The sequence below is a fragment of the Nesoenas mayeri genome, assembly GCF_963082525.1.
Source record: "Nesoenas mayeri genome assembly, chromosome: 2".
NCBI lineage: Eukaryota > Metazoa > Chordata > Aves > Columbiformes > Columbidae > Nesoenas > Nesoenas mayeri.
In genome coordinates, this window is record NC_137543.1 from 54813929 (window position 1) to 54834072 (window position 20144).

Genomic DNA, 20144 nt, shown 5'->3' on the forward strand with positions numbered 1-20144 from the left:
GGGGACGGACTTTTTAGCAGGGCCTGTTACGACAGGACAATGGGTAATAGTTATAAACTAAAGGACGGGAGATTCAGTCTAGACATGAGGAAGAAATTTTTTAGAATGAGGGTGGTGAAACACTGGCACAGGTTGCCCAGAGGGGTGGTAGATGCCCCATCCCTGGAGACAGGACTCTGAGCAACCTGATCTAGTTGAAGATGTCCCTGCTTGTTGCAGGGCGGTTGGACTAGATGACCTTTGAAGGTCCCTTCCAACCCAAACTATTCTATGATTTTATGATTCCATGATTACCTGAAGTGATTTCAGAAGCTAGCAGCAATCATTTTACACATTGCTGAACTAAAGTGTGAGTAGTCAATGTGCTGGGTAGTGAGCAGGGAAGCAGCAAAGCTCACCAACTTCTCGAAGAGTTGCACTGCCCAGGATGGTGTCTTTCATCATTGATCTGCAACACAGAGGTGTTTCTCCTGGAATGTTCTCTGTTTCTGCACCATGGCACCTCTGGTCTGCCACTGAGACATGTTGTTGTGTGCGGGACAGCCTCTCACACATCACTGTGGGTCCAGCAAATTTACACTGCACAAATAGGGTAAGTATGAGAAAGAGAATGTCATGTCAACTTTGTTAAAATAGGATGATACTTTTTTTTAATCGATTTTTTTGGTTGCTTGGTCAGTTGATTGATCATTTGAAAATAATTTTACTTTGGAAATTAGTGGTAGAGACACAGGTGTTTTAAGATCTCCCTGTCAATGCAGGTGGCTGTTCTCTGCAGCTCAGTACAATTTTAAATGATTCAAGCAATGACATCTCTGCCATTTACTTGGGGAGGCTGTTCCAGAGATAGTAAGCTTCACTCCTGAATCCAGTCTGAAGTTCTCTTTGCTCAGAAAGTTTGAGCTTGCTTTCCACATGGGGCAATGAGAATGTTTTGCTTTCCTCTTGCTAAAGGAGCTTTTTTCCCAGAAGACCTGCTGCCTCTGTTTTTTGAGGGCAACTTTAACTTCAGAGGCAGAAATGAGTTTTTGCTGCCTTTCATTCCAGTTCACCTGCAGAGCCATGGGATAGAGATGTATCCCATTCTGAGTCACTCACACATTTTCTGAGTTGTCAACAAAAGGTCAGGCTTCAGGAATAAATTCTTCACTCGCTTGAACTTATACAAAACCATTAAGTGCCTTTTTCAGTCTGACAGCAGTCTAGCAGTGGCCCAGGTTGGCCAGAGAGGTTGTGCAATCCCTGTCCTTGGAGGTTTGTCGGGATCCAACCGAACAAGGTTCTGCACAATCTGATCTGATCTCAGAGCCAACCCTGCTGGACGCTGGGGTTGAACTAGAGACCTCCTGACACCTCATTGAGCTTGCATTTTCCTTTGAATAAATCACCTTTGGCCAGCTCTTCTGATCAGGTTGAGCTGATCCCTGAGCATGAAGTGAAAGAGAAGGGAGGGAAAGTAGCATCAGCTAACTGTCCTAGAAATCAGTTTAGACACCAGAACCCACAGAGATTATATGAGAGATGATCTTAGTACATCTGCTGCTGCTGCTTACACCCAATTTTGTTGTGAAGTGTGAGGAGCTGTGCGGTAAGACCATTGCTGAGGGTTGTTCCGGGAAGAGTCTCTTCAGAAAATGAATTCACGGTCTTTAGGTTTCAGGTGTACTGAGTGGAGAGCACAAAAGCAGAGCAGTGGCTGAGGACATTGTCCTGGCGATTGTTGAGGTTGGAGTTTATCTCCATGTTTCCTTCATTGCTGGTACCCACACTCCCAACAGAAAGATCATAACGGATGTCTTAATAGCATGAGCTGGTAAAGCTTGAGAAATTATTTACTATGGTTTTCACTATCTTGATTTTAAACTTTTTTCAAGTTGAATGTATTTTATCGTTTATTGAGATCCTAAGTTGTAAGAATTGCCATAATTTTGCCATTACCTTTGTGGAGTTAGGTCTTTAACTCAAATTAATTGTCAGACACAGGTGTTCACTGCAGAAATCTTAATGTCCTAGTAACATTTTATTTTCATGCCAGCTGGAAGGGAAGAGTGCAACCACCTCAGGAGAAACAGGCCTCACTTCTGATGCAAGGGGAGCTTTTAAAAGGGAAAGAGAGGAGCACAAGAAGCTTCTGGCTGAGAGTCATGGTGTGGTGATGGACCTCCGCTGGCAAATCCAGCACAGTGAGAAGAACTGGAACCGTGAAAAGGTCGAGCTCCTGGACAGGCTTGATAGAGACCGGCGAGAATGGGAGCGTCAAAAGAAGGAGCTGCTCAGGCGGATAGAGCAGGTAAGGAATTATCTTGGGTGAGCGATGGCTGGCTGCAGGCATGAGGCATTGCACCATTACTGCACCCAGGCCGAGGTCAAGGGACTGTATTAGGAAGCAGCACAGGAACAATTTTAGTTCCTTGACTACATCAGTGTTTCTCATGCTCCAAAACAATTTACATACACAAGGGAGTAGAAGGAAAATGCTCATAATCCCTATAAAAGACCACTTATGAGAAATCAACTCCAGGTTAAAGGCCATTTCCTGCCTCATTTCAATTACCCCGGACAGGCTCGGTCACATCGATTCATTCTGTTTGAAAGCTTGTGTGCATCTCTTCATGCTAAAACACTCAATCCCACATGCAGGGTTATTCAAGGTTCGATATACAGCTTCCTGCCAACAAAGTCTGTTCAGCTGTGAATTAGCCACCAAAGATGCAGCTGCTGCAGCTATTCGGTCTCAACTGAATTCTTTTTCTCTAGTAAAGGAACCTGGTGGTTAACATGAAGAACCTTGACTGGTAACAAACAGCTATCAATACTAAATATTCAGAAGACCCTTCTGACCTTGGTCACATTAATTTTGTCCACATCTCCGCTATCATTAGCAAATCTGATAACTGTGTACCTGTCCTCTTGTTTCTCATGCCCATCCACACTTTCATCTGCTTAGTGTTAGAGACAAATTATACCTAATGAGTTTATTATCTGACTGGAAGCTGTACAAAGAATAAAAAGTTTAATGAGGGAGAGTTAACACAACATTTTTGACTGAACATTTTTCAGCTCTGAGTCATGCATTCCAGGAGAAGTAAGAAAAACAACCAAATTGTGGGTCCTCAATTAACTGAATACTTTCTGTCCTTAGGACATCAGAAGTGGAATGGCACCAAATTTGTACATGCTCTCTAGGGAGCACTATGCTTGAATGAAGCACAAAGTAGCTTCACAGGTTAAGTTGATGAAAGCCTGGTGTAACTTCATAACCTGTTTTTGAAAAACATTTGTTATCTGGATCTCATATTCCCATGTGTGGGCTGCAACAAGAAGCTAAAGAAAAAGACACCAGGTGTGAGTGCAAGACTAAACCTGTTTAAGCTATGGCTGTTAAACCCACAGAGAACCAATTAGGAAAACGCTATACTCTAAGAATATATCTAAAATCCCTGCCAGAAGTGTAGGTCTGAGTGAGCGGTGACCAATTTGAAAGTTTTACAGACCAAGAAAACTAAATTTCAAAATATAAACAAACAATATTCTGGATTTTTTTTAATCTCCCATTTATCTGAAGGTTTTTGCATATACTTCATGCAGCTTGTTCAGCTAGCCCTTATAATGCAGCCCAATAGCACGTCTCCTGAGATGCAATGACCAATGTCCATGAGCTAGGAAGGCTTGTAACAGAGCTCTTCATCCAAATTACCTGATTTTCCAGGGTTCAGGGGCAGGAGGTGCCAAGTTCTCCATGGCTGGAGAACTGGCCTGATTTCTAGCTGTTGATTTTCAGTGGCCAAACTGCCTCCTGTGGATCCTTCACACACAACTGGAATTAAAGGACACTCAGAAAATTTCCCAATATGCTATGGATGTGGATGCACACTTTTCTTTAGGGAGTCACTTGGTACATCTTTGGATGTTTACATTGCTGTCCCTATGAACTGTGATTTTTAATATTATTTCTTCAGCATATCCTCAATAGCTTGAGGGACTTAAACTTGTTAAAGACTGGGAATAGGGCACATTGAAGGAAGCGACAGATAAATCTCTGTTAATGTTACCTAGCCTTTAATTCTCTTTAAACCTGATGTAACCTCTCAGTGTCATCTTGGGAGAGCCTACAAAATAGCTCTTCACTATTCCTGGAGCTGAGTTCTTTTGTTACTATTCTGAAACCTCTAGGGTTCAACTACATATTTTCTGTACAACAGAGGCATACACAGAATTAGCAATATATAGGGGAAATGAAAGATCAAGCTAATTTCAGATGATCAGAATAGCATTTGAAATCTTGGCTACCTGCCTGCAAAACTTCATAACTCCATCTTTGCTTATAATCAAACATTTCCCTGTGTGACAGGAAGCTTCCAAATATTTGAAGGCTTTTAGTTGAATATCCTCTCAGATTGCAGTTGTGCCCTGCTTTATATGGAAATAATTAATATATCTCTGAAGTCCTTTTCCCTGGGGTTTTTCTGTGTGTATTCCATGTATGGCAATACATAGAGGATGAGGAAACTACACCAGTGTGTATGTTTGGAAGACAGAGTCTAAGAGACAGCAGAAGTGTGTGTACCACATTTCATACTAATGCTTTATGCCTGTCTGCTTTCACACAGCTCCTGAATAATGCATGTTTGATAAGGTGGAAGCCCACTCCAATGTATAAAATATATAAAATACTTCACTCTGGATGGTTGTGGGAATACTGCTCACATATAAAAAACATTATGACCTACTTTTTTTCAGAGCTCAAAGTTGTTTTTTCTCTTTTCAAGTACACTGTCACTTTGTTTTCCCTTAAAGAATCCCCCTCCACTGTCCTCCTAAAGCCAATTGTGCACAGGGCACACTGGCAAATATTTAAACCCACAATGTTCCTGCTCCAACAAGGGGATTGGACTAGATGATCTTTCAAGGTCCCTTCCAGTCCCTAACATTCTGTGATTCTGTGAAAATCACCCGTGTGAAAAGTTGTGTGTTTAAAGGTATAAACACACAGGGACTCAAAGTCATTAGTCACTCTTGAAAAATTAGATCAGTATTTGTCACTTTAATTTTCCTGTCAGCTGTCTGAGATTCAGAGAGCAAGCTAGTAATCTGTGCTGTTTTCTCATAAATGTTCACAGATCATTATCCTTATAGGATCTCTGAAAATCTGGAAGAGCTTGCAATTAGAACTGCATATAGAGAAAGCATGTGATTAGCACTTCTCCTTGCTTTGGGTCTTGCCCATGTTCTGGAGAATGTGCTCCATGATTTCTTGAGATACACCTTCCAGCCCTTACCTTCATAGGATACCTTAAATTAGCTCCTTCTAATAAAACTGTTTCAGATTTTGTATATCATGAAGATGCATTCCCTTTCTTGTAGACCCAAATAAAGCAGAAATCTCACTGATTTCAGCCCAAGTGCAACTTTCATCATTTGGGACCTAAAATGTTTTGATCTACATTAGGCAATATGATGTCTGTTTATTTTTCCAAACACATGCAGCAAGATTAAAATAACATGTTTTGTAGGTCCTCAGTCTCCAGTGTCCTAGGGAATGACTTGCATTTGCACATTATTGTCACTAATCTTAGCAAAACATCAGTGACATATCGGATTCCTGCTGACGTTAACATTTGAAAATATCACTTCATCTATCTTGTTGTATTTACAATTAAAAGAGAAGTTGATCACATCATAATCTAATTTTATGATTGGCAATTTCACTAGTGGTTCACTTTCTCTTCACCCAGTTTTTACAAAGTGTAGAATTAATAGCTTTGGTGGCCCTAGTATAAATATGTATTTTCTTCGAACATGCTTTGCGTGCCTAATTCATCCCTCTGACAATGCTGTTCTGTACAAATAGCCAACTGTCTAGCCATGCATTAGGGCTAGACCATCTGTAAAGCGAAGCTTTTGTCATTTGTTCAGCAGAATTTTCCACCTCTGGAAATAAGTAATGTACATAAAAAGTGCAGGCTGACCACAGAAGAAAAATGTGTTTGTTTTGACGAGACTCCAAGTCACTGACCCTTCCTTGAGCTTCTACTTGTATTGCTTTAGGATCTCGTATCAAGATGGCTTTATAAATAACAGTCAATGTTGATTTGTTTCCTTAAAAATCAGATTACACACAAATGCATTGTTTTGTGTATGTATAGACACAGTGTGCCACACGCTACCTAATTACAGTTCTTTAAATTTGCCTTGTTTCCAGCTTCAGAAAGAGGTCAGCCCACGGAGAGGAGGTGGCTTTCTGTGTGACCAGAAGGAGAGTAACCTTCGTCCATTTACAACCCAGGGGAACCTTCATGCGCCTCGTCCGATGGGGTCAAGATCCTACTCTGATTCAGATGCCATTCAGTTTGACGATCGGTCACTGTCCAAGCTGAAGGAGAGCGATCGGTGCAGCGCCACAGAAAACCTCTTTCTGGAGTCGCTGTCTCTTGATTCCCCTGACGAGTCCGATGAGCACCGGTCTCGGCAGCTGGAGCGGGAGAAATGTTTGACGGGATTAACAGAAGTATGTGCTCCTCTACCTTTTATTTAGCAAATAGGGAAGCAGAAGCTTTCTAGTCAAAGACATATCCATGCACTCTGGCTTGAAAATTTGGCCAGTTTGTCAACAGGTTAGATCTCCAGCTCCTCACAGGACCAGGGTCACTGGTGTGCCTTGACCTGAATATGTGTGTACCTCTGAAAATTTGACCCAAGCATTTTTTTTTGAGATGTATAACTTTGTTACTCAACTAAAGGATTGGTAAATCATGTTCTTTGAGAGGAAGAAGAGAAAAAAAGATTGGCAAGAAATGTGATCACCCTTCTTACATTTTAAGGAGCTGTAGGAACCTGTGTGTTCCAGTTAGATTTTCCTCCCTCGGTGCCACAAAAGTATGGCTGGCAGTGTGGGATCTCATATTCATTCTTAGCTTTTATTTTATATATGTCCGAGTGCTCAGTGAAGAATGTTGGTATCAGTGTCGAAGATCTGTTACGTGTTTAATTTTGATTGCTATTTTCTTTCCTTCAGACTCAATCTGATATTTAAGAGGGGAGATCTCTATTCTCTTCTCTGTTTTTTCAGACATTACCACCATTAACAAAAGTGTTGGCAGTAAAATTTGGTCCTTGGTGATATTTGCACAGCTTCTTTCCTTCAAAGCATGCTTTAGTGAAACCTGGGCAAAGTCACTTCCCTTCAGAAGGTTTGCTCAAGCGAGACTGATTGGAGTTTAATGAAGAGTTTAACTGAGGATGCACAAAGGCAACTGCAGCTTGCTGACTGTGCCTCTCTACTGTATTTTTTTTGTGGAACTCACTGTAGCAGGAAGTCTATCCACCCTCGAGCCTGATTCTCTACTCAGTGAGATCAGATTTACTCTGCAGTAACTCCACCGAGTCTACCGAGTCTGGAGTACCAGATTTACAGCAGAGTGAATGCAAGGAGGATCAGTTTACTCCTATTTTTTTCTGGATAAATACCAGAAGGGTATTTGCTGAGATAAGCAGTGCTCTTTTTGAATAGTCACACTTTGAAATACACTTCTGTTTTGGTAATGTTCATGATTTGATGAGGTCTAATAAAAGTAATAGGTACTAATGCTGATTTTTTCCTGATCATGTTTTGTATTCCCTGTAGTTTATTAGAAATATTAGCAAACAGCTAAAATAATAGCTGCAGAGCAATTCCTTCAGAAGTATCAATTTAAAAAAAAAGAAAACAACAAGCAAAAAAAACCTCACAACTCATTACGGGAATTGTCACAGGGAAATAATTGCCATAACAATATCTTAATGCCATTAGCAAGCTGTAGGTATTCCCCCCATGAAACAAGTAATAATCTTCCCACACTTAATATGGCTAACTTAATGAGTTTCAACTGGTGCCATTTGTCAGTTCCTAGAGAACATATAATGAAATCTTATGTCAGAGGACCCTGGTTTATCTCTTATTTCAGCACAGCTAAATCTCTGGCCTAAAGCAGATTACCTCCACAGAACAAATTCACTCACAAATACATGGTTCAAAACAGTATATTGGACATGTGGGAAAAAAGCCATTTGCAGCTTAGTTCCATATGTGATTGCATGGGACTATAAAAGTTCAAGGGTTTTGTAGATTTGCTATACAGGCTTTCCCTGAGCAGTCTGTTGTCTTGGTGGGATTGCCCATTCTGCTGCCTATGTACAAAGGGAAGAATATTCCCACTCACAATTTAAGATTCCTTATCAGAGGGAAAATCATCCACTTTGTAGAGACAAACATCCCTGGTGCAACTATGTGGAAATTAATGACAAAATACCTAGAAGATAATGGCACCAATAGGTTCAGAAATAACTTATTCTGTTTGTTTCTCTTTTTCTTCAGGAGGAAGAAACACACAAAGGAAATCTTCAAAGGTGAGTAAAACTTGCAGGGAAAAACCCAGGAAATATTCAGCTGCCAGAGCTATATAGCTCACTGCTACCCAAACCACATGGCTGAGGCGCAGCTGTGCCACCTCCTAAGCAGCCTGTGAGCCAGATTAATGGATTTATCTAGCGATTAATTTGTCTCAAGATGCTTCTGTTCTACTCTGATTAACTTGGGCCACATTCAGCTGTGGTGCACAAAGATCAAACTGTGTGAAAGTGCATGGATCTGCAGGTTACACCGAAGGCTGCACCTACCTTAGCAAGTACTGCAGGCCTGTAGACATCAGTATATAGAGGAAAACAGTTGATGCTGAGGACCTTACATGCCCTTCCATGTCAGGGAAAGTTTGCTTTGGACTCCTTCTGGTCTCCCATGGGATGAATACCCACCTAACCCTAGAGTGCATTAGTTGTGCTTCCGGAGGGCATCTTCCGGCTCACTTTGATCCCAAAGGAACGCAGCCCGTGCTCTCTGAAATTGCCCTCTGATGCAAACCAGAGCATCTTAATAGGAGATCCCCTTCAGTACTGCACTCCTGATGTCACATAACTACCTAAAGTAGATGCACCCTAACTGCAACTGGTGCTCTCGGTTAAAAATTCACAGTGTAATTTTACTGTATCTTCTGGATCACTGATATAAAACTCACTGCTTGCTGAATCCTCACCCAGCTTGAGGTACCTCATTGAGCCAACTTTGATAACTACACTCATTTGCATTTTTAAGTAGTCCCATTCAGAAAGCTGCTTTTTTTGTTTGATTTTTTCTTAACAAGAAAAAAAAAAGCAGTAGGACAACTCGGCTAAATGCTTGTGGTTTGTACAAACCAGCAAAACATGGGAAAGCAAATTATTACATAGCGATTCCCTTTAGTTGAATTTTAGCATGAGCTCAATTCCCCAAGCTGGTTCTATGCAACAGCATCTAGACTGGATGTCCCACATCGCTATGCACCAGCTGTGCAGCCTGAGCAATCTCAGGAAAGGGGGTGGACTTGCTATTTCCCAGCAAGTCAGAAATACTCCACACTTGCTTTGAAAAGGGTGCCTTATATTGTCACAAACACTCATTTTCTGTGAATGGTATTATTTCAGAAATGCATCCTACTGCTCCATATTTCAGACATTTGCCAAGCAGTAACCCATGAGAAAACAGTAAATGAAGAGCCATTAATAAACCATTTGGTACTTTTAATGACACATCAGGAATGCTTGCTTTTCACAGCTATTTTAAAGATAATGAAAGGGAACTTTAATGAAGGAGAAGGATAAAGTGGTTTTATGTATAAACAGATGGTGAACATCAGGTTTCCTGAGTTAGTTTTGCTGCTGAAAATAAGTCACTCCATCAGTTTCCAAGCATATGATTGACTCTCCCATGTTCCCCTCTCCAGGGCAATGTCCGTTTCGTCCATGTCAGAATTTCAGCGCCTGATGGATATATCTCCATTTCTACCAGAAAAACACTTGCCTTCATCCAGCAGCAAAGATGACATAACCCCTCCCCTGTCTCCTGATGATCTGAAATACATTGAGGATTTCAACAAAAACTGGGATTACAGTAACACTAGGGGGACTACTGAGAAGCCTGCAGAAGGCTGGGCAGAAAGGACAGAAATTGGGAAAGCTGGGAATGATCCTGCTTCAGATCCCTTCCAGGCATCATCATGGTACCTCACCACCAGTGTCACTATGACAACTAACACCATGACCAGCCCAGAGCACTGCCAGAAGCAGCCAACGAGGAGTCACAGTGTAGCCGAAAAAATGGGAGTTCGGGTCTTTCACAGCCCACCCGTTGTCCGTAGGTTTGATAACTCAGTGATAGCTGGCAGTGAAGGGAAAAACCAGGTTGAGCCGGACTTCCTGTTTTCTGTGACCAAAGCTATGGGGAATGTCACCGAGACAAAAGGTGGTTCCTCAGATATGTTTGGAAGATGGTCTTGTGACCTGGCCAAACATCATAAGGATTTTCTGGAGAGTGGTCTTCATCCCATTGAGCGTCCTATTTGCACTACTGTGGGCTTTGCCTCACCCCTACACAGCTTAGAGATGTCCAAAAACATGAGTGATGATATGAAGGAGGTTGCTTTCTCTGTCCGAAATGCAATACGCTCAAACTCTAATTCAACAGAGCCTCAGTTTAAGGACACCGCATGTCAAACCAATGGCATGAGAACAACAGGAACGCAGACCACCCAGACGATCAGTGTTGGCTTGCAGACGGAAACCCTGCGCAGTATCACCAGCAGTCCACACAAGTGTCTGACACCAAAGGGGGGGTCCACACCTGTCTCTTCACCATCCAGAAGCCTAAGAAGCAGGCAAGTGACCCCCGTCATTGAAAAGGTCCAGGCTAAGTTTGAACGCACATGCTGCTCCCCCAAATATGGTTCTCCAAAGTTGCAAAGAAAAATCCTTCCCAAATCTGACCAGCCAAATAACCGGACTTTGCCTGGCACACCTCAGAAAGGATTCAGTGAGTCCGCTTGGGCTAGATCAACTACTACAAGGGAGAGTCCTGTCCACACCACCATCAACGATGGCCTCTCCAGTTTGTTCAACATTATTGACCATAGCCCCATCTTTCATGAGACTTTCCAAAAATGCCCAAGGTCTAGCAGCAGGTCCAGGTCAGCAGAACCCAGACCAGAACTAAGCCCAGTGCAGGAGCCATGTACAAATGCCCGTGGCAGATCACCCAGTCCTCTCCGATTGGGGACAGAGACGCAAAAGGAAGAAGGGACTGAGGTGACAAGTATCAGGCAGGACTTATCTGCTCCTCCAGGGTACACACTTACAGAAAATGCTGCCAGGATCTTGAATAAGAAACTTTTGGAGCATGCCTTAAAGGAAGAGAGAAGACTACGTTCACACAGCCCACCAAATCTTAGCAATGACAACAGCACAGGAGAAATTGTCAAAGTAGATCCAGGGTCCATAGAGGTAATGAGTTTGTTTGTTTTTCCTCCTATAGCTAAATGCACTCTTCTTTGAACAGATGCATTATGAGATCTCTTGCAGTCCTAGTGAGTATTTACAATGAATGTCCTAGTCCTGTCATGGTACCACCAGCGATCCCCAGTCATGAAACTACTGGCTTAGTTACTGAAGAACTGATTAAAGAATTGAGTTTCTATCCTGACAGCTTATCGGGCTTGAAAGCATCAGAAGAGCTTTATCCTTTACAGGATAAAGATGCCTTTACAGGATAAAAATGGTTCTCCCCTGAATTACTGGGATAAGGGGTTTCTGTCACAAAACACACCATGTGTTACAGATGCTCTAGGTTTGAGTAAATTTCTTTTTTATGCTGGATAGGAAGGTAGACTTTCTCCTACACAAGAATGGGTGTTGACAAGTCTGTGTGGAAAATAGTCTCTACGAAGAGAACCAAAACTTCAGGGCCTTCAGCATGTTTTCTGGATGTATCTGATTAAGTTTGGCTCAGGTCTGTGAATGTGATTAAATGGTATGATATTTGGTACAGAGTGTTGCTGCCTGACAAAAACAAGAAAAAGAAAAAGATAATCAACTAGTCTAAGCAGAGACCTACTTAGTGTTTAAGAACTCTTTATTGATATTTTGCTGTCAGCACCGTAACCGTCATCATCTGTATCAGCAAGTATGCCCAGGTATTTGGAATTAGAGTCTCAGGTACAGTAATGTGCTATAGCAATCAACAAAAAAAAGAGAGTGTAATGCTGGACAAAAGCTTTTGGTTATCAGTGTCTAAGCCTCCTGTTCCTGGTGAAACTTTGTGCACATGAGAGTGTTGCCATGAGAAAGAGGGCCTGGAGAAGCTGAATTGTGCTGCCCTTGTAGCATCCTGATGTTTCAGTGGACCCTGGCCACAGGGCAGTTGCTTCTCCTTCACCTCTGCACACCCCAGACATCTCCCCTTGGCCTCGCTAGGCTCACTTCTACCAGTCCTGCCTAAGATAGCCCCAAGGGAAGGTTCAAACCTCATTTTCTAAGTCAACATTTGGCTTGAAGGATTTGTGGGAGCCTGACTACTGAGACTTTTGGTCTGCAGTTTGCCTTACACTAGTGGGTGTTTCTGCATGGACAATCGGTTCCTCTTTCGTAGGTACTGCTCAGAGGACATGATCTTTTTTTGCCTAACAGAGAATCCAAAGCTGAGGTTATATTCCCTATATGCAGTTTAAACTGATATAATTGGGAAGTTTGCACCTACAAAAAAGAAGCCACATCCACATTATAAATATCAGTGAATGAAAGTTGGCTTTGTGCACAAACCTCAGAGTGAATAAAAGTGGAAAGCAGCCTCATTTATTTGAATCTTAATAGTTACCTCTGTATTTTGTCTTTAGTCCAAAACACTGGGAATGCATTACTGGTTCAACTCAGCTTTGTCTTCAAAGCATCTCTGGAAACTCTTTATTTCCTCCTGCATCTTTTAACTGTCTCCGCAGATTTCAAGTATAAGTAAATGGATGTCACCCCACATCATCACAAATTGCTGTTAGCAAAATACAACTAGCATCAGTACCTGAGTTTGATGCACAGAGAGATTTGTGTCAATGCTATTTAGCAAAAACCCATTGACCATCAACCTGGTAGAGCATTGCTCCTCTTTGTGAATTCTCAGTATTTTTTGCCTAACTTTTTGAGTTCCAAGCCTCAGAACTAGGACTTGTTCCTTGCAAGTCTTACACAGCTGTTGTGACTGTTGTCTAGATGCACAGGTTTATGATCTTTGGGTGATCCTGCCATTTCTCAGGAATATGCATGGAAAAGAAGGCGGTGGGCATTCATACAATGAGCTTAGCTCTTCCTAGGTGAGTTGATGCTCCACAAGATGTATCTAATGGAGCATGGGTTCGCTGCTGAAAATACTGCAAAGTAGTTCTAAACTCTGCGGATGCCTTGGTTTATATATGGATTGCACTGACCACACAAATTACGCTTTGTACAAATTCCACTTAGCACATTTTGTACAAAGTCAGGCACAGCAGTTCAGCGAATGATGATCTTGGAGGAGGCAGGCTGTCCTTGGGGTGGCATCATGTCACTGCTGCCCCTGCCACCCTTCTGTAGATCCCTGCTGTGCTTCCGCCTCACCTAATGGTTTCTGGCCAAGACAAGTGACCTTCTTACCACCAAACGCCTTCTTGTTTCTGCAGTCATGGCATGATATATTAATAACTTTTAGACTCACGCAGGTCACCTGTTGGTGGCTTTCCTTTAATTTGAGCTTCTGGGTGGTTTAGTTACATAATTTCCTTTTATATTCCTGCTGCAAATATGAAATCTAGTTCATATATACATTTATATATAATATTTACGTACATATGTATGTGTGCATGCGAGTGTATATGCATACGGAGTAGTAATAACTTTGTATTTTCTAACTTGCCCAGAGCTGCTTAAAAGCAAATTCATATCCACCCAGTGCAGCCTACTAGCGTCTTATACTGCTAATTCACTAAACCGCTATTTTAATTGCATATCATGGGATTCATAAATATTACTATTATAAATGCAGATTAGCATTACCTAACTAACAATGTAAGAGCTGTATGAACGTTTTTCTTCTATGACTAGCAAGAGTGTAAATCATAGAGGTTACACAACAGCCCTGTGCTGGGGATCAGACTCATTTCTGACCCATGGAGGAGAGGGGCAGCTGCTGTGTCCTCTCCTCACCGGGGCACACTGCTGCACACTTGCCACTGAATGATTCAGCATGGGAGGGGGAATGTTAAAAGGAAGGGAAGGTATTGTCAGAATTAAAGGGCTTTTGCTTTAGTTTGGGTCTCCCATCCAGCTGTTAAATAGGAACAAGGGAGAAGGGTGAGGCAAAGGGCTTTCATGAAACGATAACATAAGCATGAGCAACATGAGAAACATGAGCAATACAAAATATCAATCGCTTTTCAGTTTGTTAAAGTTTTCCTAAGCAGAAATTCTCTCTTGAAATCAAACAAAGCAAAAAAAATACAGCTTTATTCCTCTTCCATAGTGAAGTGTTTTTTCCCTAGCCCTAATCAAGGTTGACAAAGAATAACAGATGTATTTCTCTGCTGAGTAGAAGTATTTGGTTTGTTTAATGCTATGTCCACTTCTGATATCGTGCTAGCATTGTAAAAGGTTGGTTTGTTTGCTTCCTTTCTTTCTAAATCTTTTTCTGCTAGTGGCTTATCTTTTATTTTTTGACTATTAGTTTCCCTGTGATAACAATGGTAACATGATCTGAATGGGTGGTCACATCTGGAGACTTCTTTCTTGCTGACATGAAATCTTCACTTTAAAAAAATAATTTATTAAAACAGTTCTTTCCAACCTACTTGCTTTCTTTTTCTTTTCTGTCTGTTCTGTCCAGAACCAAACTGTCTTATTAACTGCCCCCTGGGGACTCTAACCCTGCCTGCCTCACTGCTGTAAGTCCTTTCTACCTTGTTTCCAGAGCTTTCCGAAAGCGGTCATTTTTGAAGGTGTGGGTTAACGAAGGGAGGTAAATGACCACAACTCCAGAGGTATCGCCGGCCACCCAGCATCCCTGTGGGCTCCTTCATATGCAGCGGTCAGGAAGCTCTCAGGATAGAGTCCATCTGCCATCTCCTGCGGCAGCGTGGGCTGTGAAAAGGTCACACCTAAGTCAAAATGTAGGCTGTTGGCTTTTTGGGTTTCTTTGGGTTTTTTGTTTGGTTTTTTTTTGTTTTTTTGTTAAACTTTAGAAAAAAAACAACATTTAAGACCAACAGGTATGCAAAAATGTTGGGGAGGAATTCAGATTTAGAGCAAACTTTTTTTTTTTACAAACACACAATGGTGTGCAGGGCTTCTGGCTGTCCCAGGGTGCATCCCCCTCCAGCCATGGCTACAGCAGCCAATGGAGTGGGCTGGGGACCTCCAGCACCAGCCATGGCTGATGGTCACCTTTGCTCATTAAGCTGTTCCTGGCCCAGTTTTAGCCATTGGCTGGGGTTGCCGCAGCAGAGGGAGGGCAGAAGCTGTGCAGATGTGAGCTCTGACCATCCACTCTGCCTCAGACACAGAAAACTCTTATATTTATTTATTAATATAGGCACAGCCATGGTGGCTGACAGCCTGGCTTAGGAAATAACTAAAAACTAAACATGAAATAATCTTTCTGTTTTCAGTGTCTGGGCTAAGAAGTGCTGCCTTTCCACCCACACGCCAAAGCAACCACCAAACTAAATTACCCACAAGATACTGATTTAAAAAATAAAACAAACATTTTTAGCTATGACAGCTACATGTGGTAAGTGAGCAGGGCTTTTCACAAGCCATTCCGGACAGTTCCTTATCGTGGCTGGATTTCCTTAGCACATGCCGAGGAAAGCACAGTGCAGGTGGGGGTGATTGACACATCGGCCAGCATGTTGTAAGATTATGCTGCCAGTCACTTGTTGGCCCTGGAGCAACATCCATTGCCATTGCATTGTGCTGGGCATGTGTACATCACAGATAAGATGAGCTTAAGCCTGCTGTTCCGTAAAAGCTGACCAACATCTGTGGGCATGCTGGAGAGAAGCTTTTGAACTGGGAGGCAGCAGTGGAAATAAATTTTGTTATCACCATGCTGACTCTTATTTACTCCTATGAAACTAGGATAAAGCAGCCAGAAGCAAGCAGCACTATAGAGATATCATATTAAGCCGCTGTTTAGAAAGCGGCTAAGACAAAGCCTGCAGATCTCATAGCCTCCGTTCACTGTGTTGCGCTGCCTGTGAGTGTTGCCGTGCATACGGATTTCTCTTATCAAATCTGAGTCTAGTGGCAGCTTTCACAGACCATATGTTGCCCCAGGCGCAACAGGATGAGGTGAAGTAAGGACACGGAGTCAATCTTCTCATTAGCACCGCCTTACTGTTGCTTTAGCAAGGGTCCTTGTGATGGGGCGGGGGTGAGGGTGCAGAAAGGCGGTGGTGCAGGCTCAAGCGCTGTAGCCCCCTGGGCAGCCCCTGCCATGGTCACTGGTCTCGCTCTTGGTGAGTGCCAAGGGTAGATGACACAGCTCTGCCTCAAGCAGTGGTGTGTGGCTGTGGATCAACCTCTTGGCTGTGTGTTGCCCAAAGACACCGAGGTTCACCCTCCGCAAAGGCTTCCTCTCTCCAAAACACGTGCCTGCACAAGCTCCATTTCCCGCACCTCAGCTCTGTGTCTTCAAAACTGATATTTCTGTCATGTAACATTTATGTTTGATCCTCCCACTCCAACGAAGAGGTTCAATGGCATATCACCTTGTTTGTTCACTGCCAGTCATATCATGTTACCTACTCCAATATTTTCCATCTCGAGTCACGTTTCTCCTTCTCCTTTGCTTCCCACTGTATCGTTCTATTTTTGCCTTTGCTTCCCTGTGCCTTACCGTGCTAGAGTTTTTCCTTTGCATTGTATCCTTTCTGGTCTGTCTCTTCATTTATCACTAGTTTACATTCTGATTTTGAGATTGGTTTTATTGAACTCCCCTGTCCTCTCCAGTGACTGCTCCTCAGTGTACATATTTCTATAGGTTGGCAAACTCCTCTGATTTGCTTTTATAAATTACAAAGTATGCAATGAAATGCAATGAAAGTTTGGCTTTGGCACAACAAGACAGACTTACAGCTACAATCACTTATTTTGATGTAGGGAGCACGCAGAATGCGGCAGGAAGCCTAGCTGTGCTATGAGCAGAGTCCATAAATATTAGAGGCAATTAGCAACTTAGTGCCAAGGTGAAAAATCACAGCTGCAGATTGTTTCTAATCACAAAGGCAGGCCAACCAAGCCTGGAAAGTTGGTAGAGGAATAAAATTTCCATTCTCTTCCATTTCTGTGAATGTCATCTTTAATGTACAGTACCATTGAATCCTGTATTTCAGGCTTCAGCAGCTGACAGTAAGAAGTGATGTTCCATAAGATTAAATCTGTAGGTAAACCTCATTTTTAATCCAGCTGGAGATCATAAACTACTCGTGTAGTCATTATTCTGCCGCTAAGAAGACTTTCCTGCGTGTCAGTATGAGCTATGAGGCAGGCAAAAGGAGTCGGTGGTTGATTTTCACCACTCTTGCAAATGCCAAACCTGGCTCTTTTAGGGCAGGTCAGCACTTAGAGCACTGTGGTGAATAGTGGGTTTTCCTGAATTATCATGCAAATGTACTTTTCAGCTCTTCTCTTTCTAGCACAAGGAGAACTAGCAAATGAAAGTTTGTCAACTACTCCAGCTCATCCCAAACCTCTGTCTTTCATTCGCTCCTTACCTCTTCCATTAATCACAGAGATACATGCAGGAACTTGGAGCCCACACACAGCCAGATGTTTGCTGCTTGCTTTTGTCCCGCGACAGGACAGATGCTTAGCTTTAGCTTGAACTTTTTGTTCCTAAAATCCTTGTGCATCCAGACAGCTCTCTAATGCAAGTCACTAACCGCTGTTTTGCTTTCTTGGCTGCCAAGGAACTACCTTGTTCTGCACTAGCCCCATCCCTCCAGCCCTGCTTCTCCCGACCAGAGAGACCAGCGAACCGGCGCCCACCGTCACGATGGGCTTCACATTCCCCTACTGCCTCACAGGCGCAGTCCACCGGAGACCTGACTTCCTCGGAGGAGAGCGGAGCCCAGGAGCTGCCAGCGGAGACCCCCAGCCAGGAGGGGGGAGGAGAGCCGGCCTGACTCCACGCGGGAACCAGGGGGGGCTACGAGTTGTCACCTCCACCAGGTCACCTCCGCCAGCCGTCTCTGCCACCAGGGAGAGAGGTCCACTTGGAGAGGTTGAAGAATGTTCTCAGACGCAGCTGCTGAATGTCCGGCCTGGGAAAACAGAGGTGTTTCTAGAATGAAACAGTTAATGTGCCTGTAATAACATAATTTTTTTCATAGCTGAGAATACTATTTTTGTCTCCATCTTTTCTACATACAGTATATTAACAAAAAAAAAGGGGGGGGGGGGAATGATATAAAGTAAGATTTTAAAAAAAAATTGTAAATTAAGTTTTAAGGGAATTTGAATACGTGCTTGCGCTCTCTCCAAATACTGACTGCCTTTTGGTTATATTTGCACTGTTCTGTTTTCAATTTTAGTTTTTCATTTTTTGTTTTGTTTTGGGTTTTTTTTTAATTATTATTATTATTATTTCTCGTAAAACTAGAGTCTTAAGTTAATTTTATTCTATTGTAATGTCAGTGTTACTGGTTTTTAAAAGTAAGGTTCTTAAAGATGCTTCAACTATCTGAAGCGATGATACCTTTTAAGTAGTGAAGAAAGCCATTAAGCTAGTTCACTAGACTTGTATTAATTGAGATGGAGGGGAATACAGGTAAACACAAGAAAAAGGGTAAACAAAAAAACAACCAAGAATGCCTCAGAAAGTCTTATGGAGTTAGCTGTAAAATACACCTACAATACTTGACTTGCATGCCTCTGGGTCCTCGCACTTTAGTGCATGTACATACTGCTACTGTACCATCACATAAATGTGAGTCAATCTGTTTCACTGTAATATTGTTGTGAATTTACCTGTACTGTATTTTTATTGTTGGTATTCCTGCATTGACTATACAAAAAGAGTTTTTAACTTATTGTTAGCAGTTCAACTGGCTATGTACAGCGTTTACTGAGAACTTCCTTCATTTTGGGAAAACCATGGAGATCTCTGGGCATACTGAATTGTAAGTGGTCTTGTTTAAGAGTCTGTTAGAGACCATGTGAAGTGGAAATAAAACCCTCAGTATTTACAAGCTGCTTGAGTGCTTCATGATGTTTTTTTTATTATTATTATGATGCTTCCCAGGTTCATTTAGGTGGGAGAAAAAAAGTTCTCGAACTCCTCCTTTATTCATAAGGGAAGAAGAACGCTGCTTTGTATGAAATAAATCATGGCAAAGCCAAATACTATGCTGTGCTCCACAGACTCCTGTAAGCACTGGATCAGGCCATGGGAAGGTTTCTGAATTTCCCCACTGAACTCTGTGGAACAGCTGCTCACACAGATAGTGGGACTCATCTTCTCCATTCCTCTGAGGCCATATGACTTCACACTTTTAGTCATTCACAAGAGAGAAAACCAGCCAGCTAAACATAATAACAAAATTATGACATGTCCAATGTTAATCCAGGCCTGTGAGAGACCAATAAAACCAGGGCTTTTGTAACATCGGTGGCTAACACTGAGAAGCAAATGCAGCTGAGAATTCATGCACTTCCAAGAGATGGAAGCCTCTCGAGCTACTTTGCCTGGGACCATCTGTTTGGCCACATGCTTTCTCTGGGAGCCCCAGAACTGCTCTGACTTTTTATCCCATTGCTAAACTGGCTCATTCCTGTTCAATTTCCTTTGCTGAGGCTTTCTGAGGCTCGTGTGTTAAAGAGCACCATCTGGGATCCCTAGAAGCCTTCCTGGTTAGCTCTGTCAAGCGATAAGCCCCTCATATCCCATCCTGCTGTGTCATGGCCAGCTTTCTAGGAAGTTTAATTCAGCTGTTGGATAAGAACAAACTCTCTGTTTCCCAAATATCAGCCAGCTGAGGTCTGGGTTTTCCGGTATCAGTCAGGACCGTGGCTATTAACCTCATACCAAAATGTCCACCTGTGGGCCATCATTGTGGAAATTGCCACTTATCAAGATAGGCAGACTGAAAAGTACTGTTGCCTAATGGCTCTCTGGTGCCCCATCCAAAACAAGGGGTGTCCAGTGCCAGTCCTGAGCAGCAGTAGCCGTACTAGTGATAATTGCCTTCCCAGCTGAACCAAAGCCTCACTGCTATTAATAG

The 20144-nt window shown here is 42.5% G+C and overlaps 1 protein-coding gene across 1 annotated transcript in view; it reads left to right on the forward strand.

Moving 5' to 3' along the window:
- Positions 1-18047, forward strand: part of MTCL1 (microtubule crosslinking factor 1) — a gene marked incomplete at both ends in the record, with an annotated part of 106616 nt that extends 88569 nt beyond the window's left edge. The window contains 5 exons of the mRNA XM_080339510.1: positions 2036-2290; positions 6203-6508; positions 8354-8385; positions 9795-11346; positions 17832-18047. Of these exons, the coding sequence (XP_080195636.1) occupies positions 2036-2290; positions 6203-6508; positions 8354-8385; positions 9795-11346; positions 17832-18047 (2361 nt within the window). The remainder of the gene's footprint in view (positions 1-2035; positions 2291-6202; positions 6509-8353; positions 8386-9794; positions 11347-17831) is intronic.
- Between the last annotated feature and the right edge of the window lie 2097 nt (positions 18048-20144).